The following is a 21,616-nucleotide window of genomic DNA, read 5'->3' as shown; positions in this document are numbered from 1 at the left end:
AAAGCCCTTCAACCATGGTCTGGAGACCTGGCTTTTGGGGGCAGTTGTGCAGGGGAGGTTTTGACATAAGGCTTCTCTGTGTAGCCCTGGCTGTCCTGGAACTCACTCTGTAGACCAGGCTGGCCTCGAATTCACAGAGATCCGTGTGTTTCTGCCTCCCAACCCCCTAACAAGGTTGGCCTTCTCTCCCTCCCGTCTGGGTACCCAGAAAGAGATGGGAAGAACGATTAAAGCGTATAGAGTCACCTTAGCGTCATAAAGGACGGTAGTCAAATGAAGAGTCTTCAGTATTTTCTGCAAGCCCCACTTAGTGTGTGCATGTTTTCATGGTCAGCACTGAATCAGCTTTCAAGTGATTTCCAACAAAAGCTTTTAATGGGATCAAGATCTAAACTTTATAAAGTCAAAATTAAAACTGGAAAAAATAGCCACCTACTCAAGTCAAGAAACACTACAATATAGATTTAAATCTGCGACTAGCACCGCACATAAATAACCCCATTTACCTGGAGTTGTTCCACAGTTTCTTTGTGCGCTTTTTCCATACTGTTCATCTTAGTCCTCAAATTTGACTCTTGGTATTGAAAGTCTGCCTTCAGTTCAGTTAACTGAAATTAAAAAAAAAGAAAAGCATTCATGTACACACTTATCTGTCCACATACTGACACATTAAATATTCTTTCCAACAGGCATTACTTGTTATGAAAGTAGAGGTAGTTGGTAGCAACTGCATCTTCTGTAGACCAATTGTCTGACCCACCCACTGCCACTAAGCTTTTAATGTCAAGGTTGATCTTTGAGACTTGCTTTGGGCTTAACTGGTCACACCTTCATAACTAGAATGCCAAAGTAAAGCTTAATGGCTCCTGAACTGCTTCAACTAAATACACATCACAGTCAATCAACAGACGTGTAGTTAAAATCATCTCCAATAATGAAGGAAAAAGGCTCCATAATAGGCACTTTACCCAATGGTTATCAACCAAGGGCAATGGTGTTTGTAATTGGTAATTTGTGTCCATTATGTACAAAAAGCCATTATACTACATTTACCTACCAGGACAAAAATATAGTCAATGTGAGGAAGCAGAGACTACAAGACAATGCTTTCATTAACATAAACAAAAGTACATTATAGGATTTCAAATGTACAGCCTAAGTTGCTACTAACAGAACCACACAAAACCAGCTTCTGCCATTACGTAAGCTTTCAGAGTTTGTTTTCCCCATAATTACTAAGTACCTAGTAAATAAAAAGGCACAAAAGTCAAGAGAAATGTGAAGGGTTTTATGCTCATTCTTCCAAAGAAAAGGCTTTATTTAGTCCCTCTCCTGGGTCTGTATTGCATATTATAAAGAGAGTTCTGTTCTGAAATGCCAATTCTGACACCATCAACTTTAATAATTATTTTAGTAGATATACTGCCTCCAGACTGTGAGCTTCTGGAAGGGAAAGATAGTGTCTGCTTGTTTGCCTGTGATTCTTTCTAACTTAGTACAGTAAATGTCTGGCTTTGGAAGCCACTCAATAGAACAACAGACAGGAACCTAACTTGATCCTTTTAGACTAAAAAGAAAACCTGCAAGTGTATCATTAACTTTAGATACACTTATAAACTTGCTGGTGCTTTCTGTCCTTAAAGGAAACACTAAAGCAAGAAATTGCAACAAGCAGTTAAACACAACAGCGATGCTGGGTGTACAGGGTTCAAGGGTCTACAACAGCAGTTTTCAACCTGTGGGTTATGGCCCCTATTGAGAGGTGTTGATAGACATTTTTGCAGGGGCCACCTAAAACCATTAAAAACACAGATGTTTACATTATGACTCATAACAGTAGCAAAATTAGTTTTGAAGTAGCAACAAAAATAATCTTATGGTTGGCATGGTGGGGTGAGGGTCACACAACACTAGGAAGGTTGAGAACCACAGGTCTACAATTTGTTAATATCTGGTTCATAATTACTGCTATTTTGCATTAAATCTGTCATTTTATTCAACTTTTGTTCAAGGTTAATATAGACACATTTGGCTTTGTGTAAAAAGTAAAAGTTTTGTGTACACATTTTCATAAAAGCAAATTCATTTAAAATTATTACTCATAAAGAACCCTAAAACAGACAACTACAACTATCCAATGTTTAACTTGCATACCAGTGCCAATTTTCACAAACTAAATTTACTCATACTGTGGTACATAGGAAACTAATCTCAGCACTCGGGAGAAGGCAGGCAGGTCCGGAGTTCCAGGCCCGCCAGAGGCCCACAGAAACCCTCGCTCAGAACACAGAAAATGAAGTAGTGTAGTCAATGAAGGCCATCAACCACCAGAGTGAGTGTGGGAGCGTGGGAGCCGAAGCACAGAAGCTGCTGAACGGAGGCCCGCGGACTAACTGTCCCCACTGGACCCGTCTACACTTCCATCTCTTTTTGCTGATGACAAGCCACTTTAAAGATTCTAGGTTTTTAAAATGTTCACGTCTGCTAAAAAATACAATTAATGTTTTTTAGGAGTCATTAAAAATTGTTTTTAACGTTTTCACTATTTTCCCAGTGAATGCTTGTCTGTATCCTAAGTGTGCAGTAAGGTCTCTCCCATGGCCATAAACAGCAGCATCAACACAGCATTTACACGTGCCAAGAGCTGCAGGAAATCCTTCTCGCACACATGATCATCACAGCCAGCCATCAAGTAGCATGAAGTGCAAATCTATAAAGTGAGAAACCAAGGCCTCAACTAAGGAACATGTTCTACTTAAGGCCACACAGAAATGGCCAGGATCGGGATTTCATCCTGAATGTGGCTAAATAACTACAAAGCGAGTAAGCACACCCACCTCTTCCAGATTATACTGATTACTATCACTACCACAGGACATTAGAGTATTACTACTTCTCATCGGCTTGACACAGAGACATGGTCAATACACATCAAAGACTGTTTTCAATTACCTTAAAACCACAATGATTTAAATATTCCATTTATATCTCATTTTAAGATTAAGATATTAGATCTACTTTAAATGTGCATGCTACCTGAAAACTAATGCTCAAAATATTACTACTATAATTAGTTCTCTTAGAACTATGAACATTCTAAAACACCATTTTTACTTATTTTCATTAGATGGCTTAGACTTCAATTTGGGCTTCTATAGTTTGTCTTGTAAAAGTCATGCATTGCAAACATCACCAAATAACTAAAGAAAATTTGCAAAGGTTAAATAAAAGTCAAGATGCAAATCTTATCAAGCTTCAGTGAACTGTACTCTCACCTTTTTATCTTTTTCCAAAATAGTCTGGTCTCTTTGCTGTAAGAGACGTTTAAGTGACATCACTTCTTCTTTCAGTTGACTGATAAGGACAAAATTGTCTGTTCCCCCACTATCTGCTGACTGATTTATAGAGCTACTAAAAAGAAAAAAGTAAAACGGAATTACATAAAGTAGAAGGAAAATCTGCAGATGCTCAAATTGCATAAATTAGACAATTCCACAAACATCCTTAAGGCTAATGCAAAAAAATATGTACCTGACAGAAATGGATGCAACTGGCAAATTACCTTACTAATGGCACACATTACATACACCTGCAGAAATATAATTCAGTATTAGCTTTTAGGGGGTCAATACTTCTAGTGTAAAGCAATAGGCAGCCAATTTGTACAGTAACATCAGCAAACGTTGGCTAATGAACTAAAAACAAAGTCACACTCATATTTTTAATCAAAACATTTGCTAAGCAGGTCAACTGAAAACTACCACAGTCAGATTTGTGTTTTCCTTGAAGAACAACTACAGTAATGTTCTCTATTCAGATTTGTTCTTTCCTCAGAACCCAAATTTATTCCCCAGTTATAATAACATAGTTCAGTGCCACTTTATTGCCAAAATTAAAGTTTTCTTAACTGATTTGTATGTTTTACTCTCCAAGGTGACTTAAAAAAGTCAGTGTGTGAGACCCATGTTTCTATTCTCATATAAAATATGTAATAATAATTGATAATTAACCAGAACTACTCAATTAAGTTCAGTTTTCACAGCACTAAAGACATTCATTTTTACCTATCTCCATTAGATGGCTTAGATTCCAACTTGGGCTTTTTCTTTGGAGTTTCATTCTGAATTGCTGCAGAGGATTTATGGCTGAAAGCAAAAATTAGCAAAAATGATTAAAATGAAACAGAGGTATCAACGTATAAGCTACTCATCCTCTGAAAAACCACTCATCATCACAGTTCCTTTCCAATCTAAACAGCACGTTAGAGAGGCTGGTTTACGCAAGTGCACCTCACACCACACACACCGGCACTCACCTCTGTTTCCACAGTCCCTGCTCCTGCTCAGGACTTAGACTGCTGACTCTGAAAAATAACACGAGTAACATCTGGTCATATTTATTTAAGATATTCTTTCCCAAAAGAATCAAACTATTGCAAATCTACTGCTCACAGTAGCTATATAAGCTGATATATGGAACACATCACATTTAAATAGGATAAACTCTAATCAAATTATTACTAGCCAGCTTAAATTTTTTACACACATGGACAATGGTAGATTGTCTCTTCTCTTTAAGATTTCCAATAACTCAATTTAAAGTTGTACTCAGTTTTGGAGTACATGAGCACAAGGCCACAGCAGGACCATGTAAGAATCGAGGAATGATTATGTCAACTGCCCTGGCTATACTATACAGAAGTCTGCATTGGCATGGTTATCCTAAACGCAGATAAACTTGATATGACTCAAGCTGCTAAGAATCCTGTGCCATGTCGGACTAGGAAGTAGCTTCTTTCACTTCCTCTTAGTCTCCCTAAGCAGCCTCCCCCAAGTCTATAGATATCTCTTTGTCAGTGCACAAAAGTCACACTCATCATATTGGAAGATTTCAGAAAGACAAATGGTTTCACTCATAATACTATGACTTCCTTTCCATTTTTCTGTAGTATTAATAACTACTACATAACCTGTGAGTTAGAAATACATATTTATTCAACTTAAGAAATTACTGAAGTAGCAACAGCACAGTAATGATTTATCAGGAACTCCTGGATCCAAACTGAATTCAGTGCTAAGCCCTGCTCTGATGGCCTTTCATCATCAACCTTTATCTATCATACGCGGTTCTTTCTGATTTACTCAACTTAAGACAGGACCCAACAAACTGGCCTGTCTATTCATAATATGGTCTTTAGTTATCAGATAAAAAACTGTACCACCAGCCCCATGTATTGACAGTTCTGTATCTGAGAAGCCAATTAACTGCAGAGAATATGTAGGTCAGCCTACAGTGGTTGCTGCAGTGAACAACACTGAACTTGTTGTCTTTTCTGCATAAACAACATAGTCAACAATGAGTTCTAATTGTATCCATTGTGTTAGGTATTGTAAGTAATCTACAGATCACTTACGGTACAGGTCATGGAAAAACTAGACCATATCATAAAGGATACTGGGGCACTTTGGAGTTTCCTATCCAAAGGACTTGGAACCTTTCTCTTGTGAATAACAGGGGAACAATGTAACTGTATTTCTTAAGTACCCCTCCAAAAGAGAAAAAAAAACAGTAAGTCAGCATTGTGTTTTTCCCCTTTTGTTAGAAAACTGTTATCCTTTTAAAAGATTACACGTTGCACCTACATCTACATCTTGTTTTTTCCCATTATGCTAGGAAAAATCCTTCTGAAAGCCAGCCCGGGAAGAAGACGTTCTAGAATCTGGGGAACAGAGCTTACGAGAGTTTTTAAACATTCTTCTTAAAGCAAGAAACAGAACGGAGGCTTGTGCTCCTCACTCCTTGGCTATTCCAATCTAAAACCCCACCTTTTCTTTCTCCTTGTCAGTGCATGCAGTCTGTGACTGCAACCCTAGGAAACAGTACAACACAGCAGCAAACCCCACGGGGTCAATGAATCCTCATCATCTAGGAAGTATTTGCTGGCAGATAAGCTAAAACTTTTGTGTTGCAAAATGTAGAAGCCATTTGATTCCTGCACATAAAATCGTATTTTAAATAACTATCTGAAATTCTAAAGATGCGTAGTAAAATTTAGAGAAAAAAAACAAATTCTTCTGAAAAATGAGTATACATCATACCATTTGCAATTCTCATTTACAAATAAATTTGTTTTAGTTTTTTTTCTTCAAACACTAAAATTACATCTTAAAAACTTCTTAATCATACACACAGTTAAGACATTACTACTGCACAATTTCTCCGTACATCACTTTAAAAACTAAGTAAGATGTTATATTTGAAGTATTACAATACCACCTATGCTTTAAAAAAAAAACAAAAAACCAACAAGCAACAAAAGTATAAAACAAAGTACCCATAGTTAAAAAATACTGTCTCTTACACTTTGGAACCTCCAAGATTAATAATGTTTCTATAGGGGCTGGGCCTATAGCTTAACAGTAGAGCCTGTGCTTAGCACAAAGGAGGAGACCTGGGTTCAATCCTTACAACAAAAGTTTCTACTTGTCACAAATGATGTTAAAGTCTGTTCTCTGAAAGGATTCTCTACACTGCTTTAAATATGTTTTTACTGAGATAAACAAATGGCAAGTAAAATAAACTTCAAATACTTGGACAGAAAACAAGGGTTTCCCATGAGGCCTTCAACCTGAGCGTCATCTCTGGAAGTCACATGAGGTAGAAGGACCAAACTGCTTTTACAAAGTCATTATCTATCTTCCAAGTTTGAGCTGTCATGCACATACCCAGAAGATTAAAAAATAAATTAAGTTTATATAAATAAAACCTAAAGTTATCTTTAAATGGAAGCTTTTGTTAATTTGCATAAGTGAAATGGCAACGCTGATATATTTTGATTTCCACACAGGATGGTTTTATAAATGAATTCTGTACGACTTTAATTACCACTGAATATATTGTGTGGAAATCTTTCAGAGTATATAATTGGGGCACAGCCAGATAAGAAAAGCAAGACATCAAGTGCAACAGAAACTGGCCTAGCATCTTACCAGCACATGGAGCTAAGATCATAAATACCAGTGAAAAAACCACAGCAATGGCCGGAACGCTGTGACAAAGGATTTCAAAGTGCTTACTTGTGGTGGCCACTGCTGTGGCGGTGATGGTGATGGTGGTGGTGGTGGTGGTGTTTAGAATGGTGCTGGTCTTTCTCAGTAAGAGATGAAGATGAGGAGTTAGAATGTGAAGACCCCAAACTCTTCCTCTGTTCTTTTGTCTTCTGTAAAACTCTCTTGTATGACAAGGTGCAGAGCCAGCACAGCAACTTCCCATCAACCTTTGAGGAAAACAGCTGCGTAAGTGCACTTGCAAACTGGCTCCAGCGAGTCCAGCAAACAACTCAACGGCAATCATACTCCACTCCGTGTGTGCAGCACTCCGCCTTTCATGAAATTCCAGAATAAATGTACATATGCAGATCTTTTTAATTAACACATTTGATGTTTTGAATAATATTGTAAGAGGATTATAAAATTAGCTACGAGAACTGATTTACAGACCTCCAGTACTGTTTAAATTATTTTTAATTTTGAGAGACACTGCTTTTATTTAGTCTAGAAGGTAAGTACAACAGGGGCTGGAGAGACGGCTCAGGAGTTAAGTGTATTTTTTTTGCTCTTACAGAGAACCCAGGTTCAGTTCTTGGCACCCACATGGTGGCTCACAACCACCTATAACTCCAGTTCCAGGGCATCCAGCACCCTCTCCTGACTTCTCCGGATATTAGGTAGGCACATGGTACATATTCATATATGCAGGCAAAACATTTATAGACAGAAATCAGTTTCAGTGTAATTACCAAAATGATAGTTACTTCCCACAACAGTAAAATATTGTGACAAACAAAAACAGAAGTCTTAACAACAATCAATTCTCATTATACTCAGAGTCTATAAATCTGTAGATTTGCCTATTGATCTCTAAGAATCCTATTTATGGTGGTTCACATAGATGTAGAGCAGTGCCAAACTCCTGTCAGAGGCGTCACAGCTTCAGCTATAGCAAAACAAGCCGGATACTCTTCCATGCTTCAGCTCTCGCACCGTAAACCACTGCTCTTTCCAGGAGTCATTCAATATTGTCATTTTTAGTTTTAAAAAAAGGCTGTGATGAACTTTTAAAAAAAAGCTAGTTATAATTTTATTCGGCTATTATTACTGCTCCTGGCTATGAGTTCAATTAAATTCACAGATAAGTTATCTTCAACAGACACTAAAATCACAAACGTATCGGTGAACTGTCACGCATCTTAGGATTATAGGCAGGAACTTATTCCTGAATTTCTCCTAAAAGCCATGGCTCACTATTCACTGGCGCTTCTGGCAACTTTACAGACAGTAACTACTGCAAATAATGAGAATCAATCATGTGAGTCCAGCGGAGAGAAAGTGACTTCTTTCCAAAATTCAGTCTAGATTCTGCCTTTCCTCATTTCATACAGGAAATGCTGGAGGGACATGTCTTACAACTAAGGTACATACAGTGCTGTGGGGGGATCTGGGTAAGCCCCTCAAAGTGAGAGTCATCCTCCAAAGAACTGAAACTGACAAACAGGAGGCTTGTGGGAATGCTCATCAGCAGAGGAATGGCACATGTACACCTAATAGTTAAGTCACTGTAGGCAGAGAGAAACAAACAGTAGTTTCAAACAGGAGCCGAACAAAAGGCAGAACACTAACTTTGAATTTTAAGTGCTAATATGCCATCTGGTATTTTTTTCACAGCAACAATTTCAAGTAACCAGCAAGAGTATTCGTAAAAGGACTTACTACAAAGCTGAACTGGGATGAACAGTGTAGAATTGCCATCATAAAGGAATTATAAACATTCTTACTCAGGACTGTCTTACTGCACTGTCTAGGCTGGCCTTGGACTCCTGGGTTCCAATGACCCTCCTGCTTCAGCCTCCTAAGGAGCTGCGACTAGAGGCGCAGCCATAGTCAGGTATAGTCACCCTAACTGACCAACATGGACCCATACACAATGCAGAGAAAGATATGCTACTCTTCCATTCTGCTTTCAGGCAGCAGAAACAAGTATCTTAGAGATAGACTGACTATAACAATTGCCAACTTGTTTTCTTTCTAGAAGACATCATAAATAAAACATACTTTCCTTCTTCCTTCCTCCTTGCGATCAAAAGCACACTGCTGTTTGCACTGCTCACAGGTCTGAGGTGCTCCATATTTCTTTTCTGAATTTGTACAACGCTGACACTTGGTACCAATAAATGCTGCAATTATGTTACAGTACTGACAAGGCTTAGGCTGAAAAATAAACACATTTTGTTTAACCGAGATATACAAAACTCTGTTGTATCAGACACATCCAGTGCTAGTAAAATATTTAGGGGGTTAATAAAGAAAAGTGTTAAGTTAGAAACATTTGTTTCTGCCAAGTATGTATTCAAAGTGAACTATCATGGGTCTACTCGTTCAACTAACCCTCACTGCTGCAGTCCTGAGGCCCACCACTCTGCCCAGAAACCTGACCACGGTGAGAAACACACTCGGGACTTCTACGGCATTTTTATACAATATAAAATTGGCTTATGAGGTTAAACAATTATTCACAGGAAAGTCTCATAAACCTGTAATTTGAGGCTAAGAACTTGCAGTGATATACAGCAGGCTTAACCCTTACATCATTTATTCAATTAAAATAATTTAACCATGTATAGGTTGTTGCCACAGTAAACACAAATATCTTTTCAATATTAAAAAAATTGTATAAGCATATTCAACTTAAGTAACAATAAGCATCCTTGATTTCTTGGATATTCAGGACAGTATGAAGTCTTAAGGTCAGTACTTTGACCAATCATAAATAGCACTGATATGTTACTATCACCAACATATATATATATGCATATATATAAATATAAAAGATATGTGTGTGTGTATCAGCCAATTTGTACCAATAGTCATTAGTTTTGAACACTTGAATAGTACTACCATATAAAAAGTTCCACAAATCAGGAGAAAGCTTGATTATGTTAACATTGTAAATAATTATGTTCACATTAAGGAATTTCCTTCATTTGTACTTTTAAAAGATAGCTTCACAAACTTCATACTGAAATTCACTCTAAAGCATGCAGTTGTTTTTAAATGATTTCATTTACACATCAAGACTACAGAAAATTGGGCTGGAGATATGGCTCAGCAGATAAGAGCACTGACTGCTCTTCCAAAGGTCCTGAGTTCAAATCCCAGCAACCACATGGTGGCTCACAACCATCCATAATGAGATCTGATGCCCTCTTCTGGTGTGTCTGAAGACAGCTACAGTGTACTTACATATAATAAATAAATTAATTAATTAAAAAAAAAGACTACAGGAAATTTCTTCCATGAGCTATTTTGATATGTACAGATTCACAAGTATTGAGACTGGACTGTTTTATGAGAAAAGTCATGAAGAACATTAACTAGTCAGTAATAATGACTTGAAATGAAAACATACTTACTGTTCCAAATTGCTTGACATTTTGAGCACACTTCTTACAAATTGTGTTAGTTTTACTGAAAAGGAAATTATTCAGATGATTACACTCATGTAGCTTTCCAGGGTAAGCTAACATATTCTGACCTAAAGTAAATGGTCGAGTCAAAGATTGCACATTGCTTATTCTAATTAACAATGAGTGTCTTCTCAAAAACAGTACTAATTTTAGAATAGTTTTCTGTAAATTTAGTTTTATTAAAGACAAATTTTCCATATATAATTTATGTATTACACAGTGCCTACAGGTCTCAGGACATATGCCCAGGTTAGTCTCTAAGTAGTAATTCTCCTGCCTCCACCTCCAAACACTATGCTTATAGGCACCCAGCTCAGTGCATATTTTCTATAAAGAAGATAAAGCGGAAGCTCTAATGCCTTCCCTCTGGCTCTAATGCTCCCTCACCACCATGACTGCACATCCTCAGCATCAGGGCCCACCGCACTCCCCAGTCCACAGTCTCCACTGTCATGTCCACATACTCAGTAATAAAAGGACTTGTTCTCTTGAGCTTACTCTGTGTCCTCTAAAAGAGGGATTTCCTGTTAAAAACATCTGTGCTAATCACACTGCTTAAGGCAGTGACTTCAGTCTTCCAAGGCAGTTAGTAACACTGTAGCTCTTTCCTCAGGTTAATTAGCAGTTTCCCATTTAAAAAAAAAAAGTTTAAAAGTAATTGCTTATATTTTGACTGTTGGCAGAAGTGTACATTTTCCATCTATCAATTTTATCCCTTATTTTCACATGTAAAACCAGAATTTCTTTAGTTAAATGTCTTCTCTCATACTGTACATAGTAGCTCTAAATTTTAAATTTCAAAAACAAATCAGTTTTTCAAAGCACTTTAACACAAATATTACAACCCCTAATTATTCCTTATACGAATTTGTAACAATGAAAGACTGCTCAGTATACAAACCTCTCCTGCTGAAATTCTGATCTGCAGTAAGTACATTTTACAATAGGATGTGCAATCCGACATTCCTGTAATAAGATAATACATAAGTCAGTATTTATTTCAGAGACCCAATCTCACTCTTTGGTAGAAATTAATCGACTTAGTCAAGTGCCTGAAATGTCAATAAAACCTGGCTGGCAACGTAAACAACTGGGTGACTTATCACATCAGCCGTCAGGCAGAGTATAATTCCATGGGGATATTTTTGTCCTTAGTGGAGGGGGGGGGTGCGGAGGGGGTATATGGAACAGAGAGAAACTAAGGAAGCTGTCAGGACTGACTTCCAGGGGTGGTTTACATGTGAAACTACTAGTTATTTTGTACAATTGCTCACAGACAGCATCCCGGCTTTTATGGGATGGGAGGAGCTCCAAATCAGAGAGCACTCTGTTCCTAAACCAGTCGCTTCGCTTTCCGGGACAGGGAAGCAGAATGCCATCAGCTCTGCAGCTTCGGGTTGCTAGCAAGAAAGTGCAAACACGGGCCCTGCCTCCCAGTGGAAGGAGAGGGCAGTCCCTGCCAAAGCTGGGATGAGAGAGTCTGCACCCAATCTCTGCGACACGGAGGACTGGTGGCCGCTTGGCTCAGCCCCACCCGAGACCGCCAGAAGCGGCCGAGCTAGCCCAACCTGCGAGCAGGCGGGACGCGGTCGACACGGGGCTCGCCCATATAATGCCCGGGCCCTGGCGGGGAGCGGTGCGCTGAACGACCGGCGCCCACCGACCTTGCAGAGCTGTTGGCCCTGCGAGAGCTCCTCGAAGGGGTAGCGCTGCGTGCACTTGGTGCAGGCGTACAAGGCCGACGCCGCCATCCTGCTTTCCGGCTCCTCCGCGCGCGCTCAGGCGGGGCCTCCGGGAACTCGGCTGCCCCGCCCGCGGGCTCTTCTGCTGCTGTGGCCCAGTCCCGGTAACTGCCGGGTCCCCTGCGTCTCCCTCCGCCTCCGCCGCCGTCCCGGGACACCTACTGCCGCCCGCCCCGCCGCTCCCGTTTAGGCCCGGACCGCGGCGGAGGGAGACGAAGCGGGAGCTAGGCGGTGGATTCCGCTTCCTCCTCGGTCTCGCGTCCCTCTCTACGATTGGCTACAGAGAGCCTTACGTCACTAGAAAGCTCCGCCCAGTCCCTGGCCTAGGTTCGGCAGGGAGCGCCCACAAAGAGAGAAAGTACCAACCAATAGGAAGCCGCCGCTCTCAGAGCGCGAAATCCGCTTTGAAAAGATCCCGCCCACAAGCCACGGCCAGTCGTCGTTTGGCTGGTGCGCTTGAGCCCATTGGCCAGGGGGTCCACGAAACGCCGCTTTTTTTCAGTCCTTGGCTTCCATTGGACCATATCCTTAAGCCCCTCCTACTTCTGTTTGTCATTGGCCGAAAGGTCAGTACATCAAATGGAGAAGCAACGCTCTCTGGAGTTTATTCCTGGGATGCTGATGGAGTATGTCAACTTTCCATTCTCCTTTATTCAGCTTCCGTCATCCGCCTCAGCAGGCGCTGAAGGTTCCAGAAGCCCTAGCCTTTGCTTCCTCATCCAGAAAATCCATCCCTTTTCAGACGCTCCCAGAGCCGTCTGTCAACTCAGACGTTGCCGTTCCCGCAGGCTCCGCGATGCGCTACCTTGTGACGTCACCGAGAGAGGAGGCGGGCTCTTCCCTGCCACCAGAAGTTGTCCTCTTTTCTGATTGGTCACTGGAAGGCGTCTATCAAGACGCGTTGCCTTTCCCGTGCGCGCTGAGTGTGGCGTCCTTGTGGTTTGCGAGACCGAGGCTCCTATAGGGTTCGCAGCTCGCCCGCCCCTTCCATCGGGGACTTGGATTCCGCTTGCCCCAGGCGGGCGGCTGTCGAATCCGGAGGAGGAGCTCAAGGACGGCGTCTGGGGTTGCGCAGGTGGGAAGATGGCGGCAGCCTCGGTCTCGGCGGCTTCTGATTCTCAGTTTTCGGTAAGGGGCGGCAATCGCGTGGGTTCCAGGTGGGCCTGTACGGCTCTCCGGGTTGCCTCACTTTTCAGGGGGCCCGCGATCTGGCGTCAGCCCTCGTCCCGCAGGATGGCGGGCTGCCCGAGGCCGCGTGCCACTCCCGGAGGCTGCAACTGTGTTTTCTGGAGCACCTCCTTTTCCACCCTGCGTTCCCTTGTCCTCTCAGCCGGTGCTTTGGAGCGTTGTCCCGAGCCTGGCTGGTGCACTCTCAGGCCCGCTAACACAAAGCTCTGTCGGTCACGTGAGCGTAACGGCCCGTCTCGGAAACTCACTAACAGGTAGGTGTGCAGGTTTGTAGAGTGGCAGCCGCTGAGGCGTCCGTGGTCCCCAGAGTGCGTTTTCGCCCTTGCTGCCGTGCCTCTCTGTTTGTTGCGCGACCCTTGCAGGCGGAGCCCGGGCATTCCCACTTCCCATTACTAGACTCTGTATGGAAAAGTTGCTCTGGAGAAGCGATCGGGAAAATTAAGCCTGCGGGTTTAGTTAGTCACTGATGTTTTAAGAGTGGATTGTGGCGCTCAGTCTTTTGGAAAACGCTCCAATAGGAAGAAATAAGAATTAAATGTGAGAAAACTGGAGTTCTTTTTAGAAATGTTCCTGTACTTAGCCGACCGTTGGTCCTAAAGTTACAGGAAGGAATTGAATAGAAATCCCACTCTGAAGAAGGAGCAAAGCACTGTACTAATTAGATAATTACTGCGCTGCAGGTTTTGATACCAGAGGCGTCTGGGGGAGATTGATTAGCAGTATTAGGGAAGATAGGATCTTGAAAGGAAGATAAGCTAGCTGCGTGTTGAAGGAATTTAAGAGAAGAAAGCACTGCAAGTTTTTTAAGGTATGTGACAAGACAATAGGTAATTTCCGGACACCAGAGGGTAATTTCGAATGTGCAGAGATTATATAAAGGTAGAGTTGATAAAGAAGAACTAGAAAAACAGGTGAAAATTGAATAATGAGGGATGTCAGGAAATTTTCTGGGTAATTTTAACAGCTGATGAGGAAGAGGGCATAGAGATTACCAACACCTTCAGAAAGTCTCACTTAGGAATCTCAGCAGTTTGGACTTTCTGTGGCTACTAGAATTTGTGATAAGGTCAGAATATTTCAAGTTTTTCAAATAGTGGGGTATACCTTTGCCAAAGAACTAGAGGAGATTAAGGAGAAGAGTTGGAGCAAGCATTTGGGAGTTAGTTCCTTGCCAGATAAATGAAAGATAAAGGAAAAACTATCAGAACTAAGTGTCAGCGAACACGTGAATTATATAAGAGATACAGTTGATTAAACTGGAGAAAGGAGAGCTCTCTGCTCTCAAAACTTAGAAATTGGAAACTTAGTTGAACTGCACTGCAGGGCTACTACCAAGGCAGTGCCACCGGGATGTAGTTAATCCCTAGTCCTTATGGTAGCCCCAACAGAAATCTAAAGCCTGTTTAATGGAAAAATGGATCTTGTGACTCTGTGTCTGGAATTGGAAACAGAAGAGAAACTCTTCTTTACTCCACCGTAGTCCATGTATATAAGAGTAGGCTTGGAGCTGCATTGATAAAAAGGTGTCCAGAGAATGCCTTAGTGTTAGGCTTGTGAGCAGGCAACTGAAGGGAAGAAGGGAGCTTTGCAGGCAGAATAATTGCAGCAAATGAAAATAAGAGTGTATTGTGGGTGTTTGAAATCAAAAAAGTCCAGATTGCTGAAAGACTGGTAGGGAGACAGTGTCAAAACACAGTGTCAGGAAATGAAACAAGGGTCAGCCCGGCACTACATTACATGGGAGGTTTATACATTATGGGAAGGATCATTGTCATTAGCAAGCTGTTTGGAAGAGCATACTTAAGAAATGTGCAAAATAGTATTTCACATAATTCAAACTAAAAACATAACTAGCAAAATGGCAGTATAAAAGATTCTAAATATGTTATGGAAAAAGAACCCTGAATGATTTGCAGAGGGTAGATAAGAGGTGAATGAAAATTACCTCTTATTAGGGTTTATATAGAGCAATTTAGTAAATAGCAGTGCCACTTGTTTTGGTATGGTGGGAGAGGAGCAGATTTGGAAACTAACCAAGAATTGGGTTATAGCCATTTTATATTTTAGGTGCCTATTGAGACATCCAAGTAGGCAATGAATAATGTGAGTTTAGAGTTTTAGATTCAGATCTCAATTCTGTATTTTAAACTTGAAAGCTACTGAAAAAAATAAAGAGCTGAGAGTAGATGAGACTTTCCAAAAGAATCCTTGTAGACAAAAAGGAACTTTGAGGACCAAGCCTTGAGGAACTCTGGCATTTAATAAAAGTGGTTAGAAATCCAGGGGGTTTTCAAGGAGAGGCCTGTGGGATTAAGGGACAGTCCTTGTTGCTTCCTCCACTGAGGGTTTAGGTGAATGACAGCAAAGTGAGCCATGCTTCGGAGAGATTGTTGAAGTTAGCAATGGAGAGTAATGGGTGTGTTTGATGAGCTGTTTGCGTCTTTGATAGTTTTTATTAATTGTGTGCATGATGATGCCCCTACCTCTTCCTTCCCCCCCCCGCCACAGGACACAGGACAGCTTTGGAGGTGTTGTCTCCTTCTACCATTAAGTGGGTTCTGGGAAGTAAAGTCAGTTTTAAAAACCTCAAAATCAGTCTAGGGTTGAGGAGTCTTGTAGGTTAGGAAAAGGTTTTCTCTTTCCCCTTTCCTGGCCCTGGGACAGATGTAGAGGAGAAAGGGAACAAGAGGCACCAGGAGGGGTTTAATCGTTGGAGGCAAGACTTTAAAAAGCTAAGTAGAGACAGACCGGTTACATGCTTGCTGCTTGTTTGGAAGAGGGAAGAGCTAGTTGGGTTTTCTATTTAGAACTAGTTTTTTGGTTCAAGTGATTGCATACATTTTTCTGCTTCTTTTGTGAATTGTAAGCTAAGTGATTTTGTTATAATCACTTAGTGTTATCACTTAGCTTAGTTTGATGTTAAATGATGGGGTTCTAGCTGATTCTAGCTATTTCTAGCTAACCAATAAAAACACAATGTTCTCAAGGTACCAGACAATTCATAATAACATTGACCATATTTTAATATTTTAAGAAGTGAAAACTTAACTGTTTTTGAGGTTACCTTCAACACAATTTTTTTAAGGTTTATTTATTATTACAACTAAGTACACTGTAGCTGTCTTCAGACACCCCAGAAGAGGGCGTCAGATCTCATTACAGATGGTTGTGAGCCACCATGGGGTCGCTGGGATTTGAACTCAGGACCTCTGGAAGAACAGTCAGTACTCTTAACCACTGAGCCATCTCTCCAGTCCTCAAAACAAACTTTTATTCTCACACAGGTATTTGGATAGTTCTGCTTATTCCAGGACTTGGTTTATTGTTATGAATACTCTTCTTTCTTTTGTACCTACACAGACTACACTAATACAAGATTGAAAATCCTAATTTGGTATGACATTCTGGAAAGAGCAAATGAGTATGTGAGAATTTTGAACAGCTGGCAGTCTAGAATCTCCATTACTTCCTTCTTTCCTAAATGTCTAAACACTATAAACTCAACAACTACTACTAAAATTCCAGTTAACATTCAGAGGTATACTATGATAAATTTATATCATGTAGAGCATAGTGTCAAATTTGACAAATTCATGACAGATGGTGTATGTGAAGAAATAGTTTTATATGAGAATATCTCATAAGCCTGAATGTTTTACAATTGTTTCCCCCTTTGAGGAACTAAATATAAATTCTTTAAGAAAAGAACATGCTGGTGTCTGTGGGCTAAGCTGCCACAAGAGGACCATGCCTGGGTTCAGGATGGGGGGGGGGGGCTGAACCTAGTGTCATGCAGATGTTACAATCAAGGGCCATTTAGATGTCAGTGTTCTATGCTGCTGCCCAGAGCCCATACTGCCAACCGGGGCCATATTGATGTGAGTGACCTGTGAAGCCACCTGAGGCTCTGTCTAGGGCACTAGTCCCACTGAAGCTGGAGGGCTTTGTTGATGTCCATGGACTGTGCTACCACTGAAGGCTGTACAGTCTCATCTGTGCTGCTGCCTAAAGCCATGCAGATGGTGTGTGGGGGCTGAGCTGTGCCATGGACTGTATGGACCTCTGTGGACCATGTTGACCCACTGGGTCATGTGTTGTCCTTGGTTTGCTGCAGCTGAGGGTTATGATGGTGCCTGTGGCTTGTGCTTTGACAGGTGGCCATGATTTCTTTGTACTGTCATTGGAGACCATGCTAAGGTTCTTGGAGTGTGCAGATGCTGGAATCCTTGATGATATTCATGGTTCATGCTCTTGCCAGAAGCCATGTAGAAGTCCATGATCCGTGCTCATGCTGACACTACAGGGAAGGGAAGTTCCTTTTGTAGTGGCATTGAGGACTACAGATACACAGTTCAGAAAGGGGGACATAGAAGGCTTCCAGAAAACTCACCCCCTACTCCCAAAGTAACAACCTAAACAAGAAGTAATTGAAAAGAATGCTTAAAAATTGAGCCAGGCAGTGGTGGCACACACCTTTAATCACAGCACTTGGGAGGCAGAGGCAGGTGGATTTCTGAGTTCAAGGCCAGCCTGGTCTACAAAGTGAGTTCCAGAACAGCCAGGACTACACAGAGAAACCCTGTCTTGAAAACAAAACAAACAAAAAGAACAACAAAAAAAAACCTCAAAAATTGTGATTAAAGACTCTGAAGTATAGCCCTTCACAATTGATGGCTTCTGGCAAGGGTGCAGGTGGAGAAAGACTCAGTTTTCTTTAAGAGTCTGGTCACTGGGAATTTGACCATACTCCAGTGAATAGGTTTTTAGGCAGTTCACAAGGAGGGTTGGGGGGGGGGGGGTTGGCATCATAGGACTTGGAAGTGAGTGACGAAGTGAGTGACGGGAGTGCACGCTGTGAAATTCCCAAGTAATAGATAAAAACATTGTGTTCTTTACCGATGATTGAGTGATTCAGCAATTTGTATCTGTTTCTGATCTAAACAAAGATTTAACTTGCCTAAATATTTGTATTTAGGTTGTATGATCATGTATAAATAGGTAAACATTTAATTCTAAAAATTATATATCTTGACAATAAATAGTGGTTGGGTTCTCAGTCATGAGTATTTGGTTTAAATGTTTGAAAGATAATTACAGTATTTTGTTTTTCAGAGCGTCCTAGCTGAACCATCAAGGTCTAATGGAAATATGGTTCGTCATTCTTCGTCTCCATATGTATTGTATCCACCTGATAAGCCTTTCCTTAACAGTGATCTGAGACGCTCCCCAAATAAGCCCACATTTGCCTATCCGGAAAGCAACAGCAGAGGTAATCAACTGTAACAAAGTAAATGCTATTTGTTCACCCATTAGTTGAAACTTCTTACCTATGACATGTTATTTTTATATTAGAACAGTATAAGTTTCCCCTTTACTTTTGAGTGCTTTTCATGTAGACTGCTGAACATTATTCACCAAATCATGGAACCTAAAGTACTTTGAGACACTTATCACTAGTCTGTCATCTTCAGAATCAGTCAGAAACCAAAGTCTCAGGTAGGGGCCAGAGAGATGGCTCAGGAGTTAAGAGCATTAGCTGCTCTTCAAGAAGACCTGAGTTCAATTCCCAGCACTCATGGCAATTCACAACTGTTTGTTGCTCTAGTCCTAAGGAATCTGACACTAGTTTTATGCACAGGGTACACAGAAAAATATATACAGGCAAAACATCCATACCCATTAAGTGAATAAATACCTTTGTAAAAAGTAAGGGTCATCTTGTAGAAAGCACTACTTGGACTCTGCGTTCTATTTCTCTAAAGAGGACAGACATTGAGTGGATGTATGTGTTCCTGGAGAGTGTGAGAGGAAGTGGTAAATAGGACCTAAAAAAGGTGTCAAAGAATAAACGAAACCAATACTTTATTTATTTTTAACCTAGGACCTTTATGGTTAGGGTTAGAGTTTCTGTTCCCATGCTTTGTGGCAGAGGCAGATAGCTAGATCTCTGGAGCTCACTGTTCAGCCAACATAGCTTTAATCAGTGAGCCTCAGTTGTGAAAGACGTTGGCTGAACAAACATGTGTTACCTGAAGTCGGTAACCAAGTGCATATTTGACCCCCATGCGCATACTTATATACTTGTGTGTTCATATAACAAAAAGACTGTGATATCTATTGTGTCCTTGTTGCTGGGGATACATGAACAAATAAATGTCTGCTTGCCTCAGAGACGGATCAACAACAGACCAAAGAGATAGTCTTAGTTAGGGTTTCCATTGCTGGAAAGAGACACCATGACCAAGGCAACTCTTGTCCAAAGGACAGCATTTAATTGGGACTAGCTTTCTTTTTTGTGGTTCAGTCCACTATCATGTCAGGAAACATGGCAGTGTCTAGGCAGGTGTGGCACTAGAGGAGCTGTTTATATGCTTGGCCAAGGGAATGGCAATATTAGAAGTTGTGGCTTTGTTCGAGTAGGTGTGTCACTGTGGGTGTGGGCTTTGAGACCCTCATTGGAGCTGCCTAGAAGCCGGTATTCTGCTAGCAACCTTCAGATGAAGATGTAGAACTCTCAGCTCCTCCTGCACCATGCCTGCCTGGATGCTACCATGCTCCTGCCTTGATGATAATGGACTGAACCTCTGAACCTGTAAGCCAGCCCCAATTAAATGTTGTCATTTATAAGACTTGTGTTGGTCATGGTGCTTGTTCACAGCACTAAGACCCTAAGATAAGCTGAGAGTTGTACATCTTGTTCCAAAGGTAAACAGGAGACTGACTTCCAGGTGAAGACTTGCTTCCAGGCCGCTAGGAGGAGGGTCTCAAGCCTACCCCCAAAGTAGCACTCTTCCTTCAATAAGGCCACACCTACTCCAGTCAGACCACAACTCTAATAGTGCTCCTCCTTGGGACAAGCATATTCAAACCACCACAAGATGATTCTATTAAAGATGAGTTTGATGAAGTAAAAGTTTATTGAGCTTCTTCACATGAACATGGGCAATTTACAGGTGACTAATGAAGAGTCTCCCCTGAACTGACAGTAATTATCAACCTCTGAGGAATCTCTAGGAAGAGGGCCTTCTATATTGCCTCCTGAGCTGTTTGGTAAGCTCTATGAGCCTCACCTTCCAGGAGACAATGTTAGGACACTTTTTTTAGGGTCTTATGTGGACAGCCATAGTGGCTCTGAATTCAGTGCATCATCTAGAGGCCAAGGGGTTGACAACATTGATGTTCTTTGGGACTGTTCTATAAGAGTTGCCTTGGTTATAGTGTCTGTGCACAGCAGTAGAACCCGTAGCGGGAAGAGAGAGAGACTGGGCCTAGTTTAGGCTTCTGAAACCTCAGAGCCCACCCCTAGTGACATTTCTTCCAACAAGTAGGACCACTCCCTGTTGACCAGAATAGAAGCCTATGGGGGCTTTTTTTTTACTCAAAGTACCTTAGAACAGCTGTTAATTTATGTATAATTAGCCAAGGTTTTTGGTTTTAACACAGTGATGGTTCTTGTTTAATTTTTACTTGAGTAACTAGTAGAACTTTAAAGAATTCAGATGATGCCTTGAAATGACTTTAGCAGGAAATGCTTTGTGAATAAAGTGCTCTGCTGCTTGGCTTACATCAGCTTTCTTTTCAGAGCTGGGCTCTGGCTCATACCTCTAGCCCAGCGTTTCGAAGGCTCAGGCAGGGTTACTGTGATTTTTGAGGTCATCCTGGGGTACAGAATCTGCCAACACAAAATTTCCTTTCTTGGTTAACTTCTCTGTGTGCATAGCTAACTTAAGGTGCGGTATGCTTTTTATATTTGTCAGCCATATTTTCTGCTCTTAAGAATCTTCAAGATAAGATTCGACGCCTGGAACTGGAAAGGATTCAGGCAGAAGAAAGTGTGAAAACCTTGTCTAGGGAAACCATTGAGTACAAGAAAGTATTGGATGAACAGATCCAAGAGAGGGAGAACTCAAAGAATGAAGAATCAAAGCACAATCAAGGTGTGTTTAATTATAAAGGAAACTAAAATCTATCCAAATACTGTAAGTTAGTTCACAATTCCACATTGGTATTTTGTAGTGGTCACTGGTAAGGAATTACATCATAATCATGTGTATTGTGAGGAGCAAGTGACGTCGTGCATAGTGCTTACTGGCAGTGTGTGGCATATTTGACGCAAGTAAGAAAGATCCTAAAGTCGTCCGGAAAGGTTTTGAGGAGTACTGAA

General features: G+C 41.2%; 2 protein-coding genes across 16 annotated transcripts in view; one reads left to right on the top strand and one right to left on the bottom strand.

The window, feature by feature from the left end:
• Fam76b (family with sequence similarity 76, member B) overlaps window positions 1–13,054 on the bottom strand; it is a 27,494-nt gene extending 14,440 nt beyond the window's left edge. Inside the window, exons 1-10 of one of the 7 annotated variants that reach the window (XR_001779022.2) lie at window positions 12,187–12,546; window positions 11,424–11,488; window positions 10,469–10,523; window positions 9,111–9,266; window positions 7,077–7,276; window positions 4,316–4,363; window positions 4,065–4,145; window positions 3,532–3,589; window positions 3,276–3,411; window positions 507–608 (exon numbers count right to left, since the gene is read on the bottom strand). Coding sequence is in view for 4 of the 7 variants with exons in the window: in XM_011242612.3 (XP_011240914.1) it covers window positions 507–608; window positions 3,276–3,411; window positions 4,065–4,145; window positions 4,316–4,363; window positions 7,077–7,276; window positions 9,111–9,266; window positions 10,469–10,523; window positions 11,424–11,488; window positions 12,187–12,273 (930 nt within the window). In the remaining 3 variants the exon portion in view is untranslated. Of the gene's footprint in view, window positions 1–506; window positions 609–3,275; window positions 3,590–4,064; window positions 4,146–4,315; window positions 4,364–7,076; window positions 7,277–8,480; window positions 8,615–9,110; window positions 9,267–10,468; window positions 10,524–11,423; window positions 11,489–12,186 lie in introns of all 7 variants that reach the window. The other 6 variants (XR_003948022.1, XM_030244637.1, XR_003948021.1 and 3 more) reach the window with 6 other exon arrangements.
• The window catches only part of Cep57 (centrosomal protein 57), a 19,625-nt gene continuing 10,849 nt past the window's right edge, over window positions 12,841–21,616 (top strand). For 2 of the 9 annotated variants that reach the window (NM_001310721.1, NM_026665.4), the window contains exons 1-3: window positions 13,141–13,392; window positions 18,565–18,721; window positions 21,210–21,389. In NM_001310721.1, coding sequence (NP_001297650.1) covers window positions 13,348–13,392; window positions 18,565–18,721; window positions 21,210–21,389 — 382 coding nt within the window. In that variant the 5' untranslated portion in view covers window positions 13,141–13,347. Of the gene's footprint in view, window positions 13,707–18,564; window positions 18,722–21,209; window positions 21,390–21,616 lie in introns of all 9 variants that reach the window. The other 7 variants (XR_001779042.2, XM_006510649.2, NR_037622.1 and 4 more) reach the window with 7 other exon arrangements.

Source organism: Mus musculus, chromosome 9 (assembly GCF_000001635.26).
Source record: "Mus musculus strain C57BL/6J chromosome 9, GRCm38.p6 C57BL/6J".
Classification (NCBI taxonomy): Eukaryota; Metazoa; Chordata; class Mammalia; order Rodentia; family Muridae; genus Mus; species Mus musculus.
Note: the sequence above shows the minus strand (reverse complement) of the source record. Positions and strands in the feature narration are given on the sequence as shown.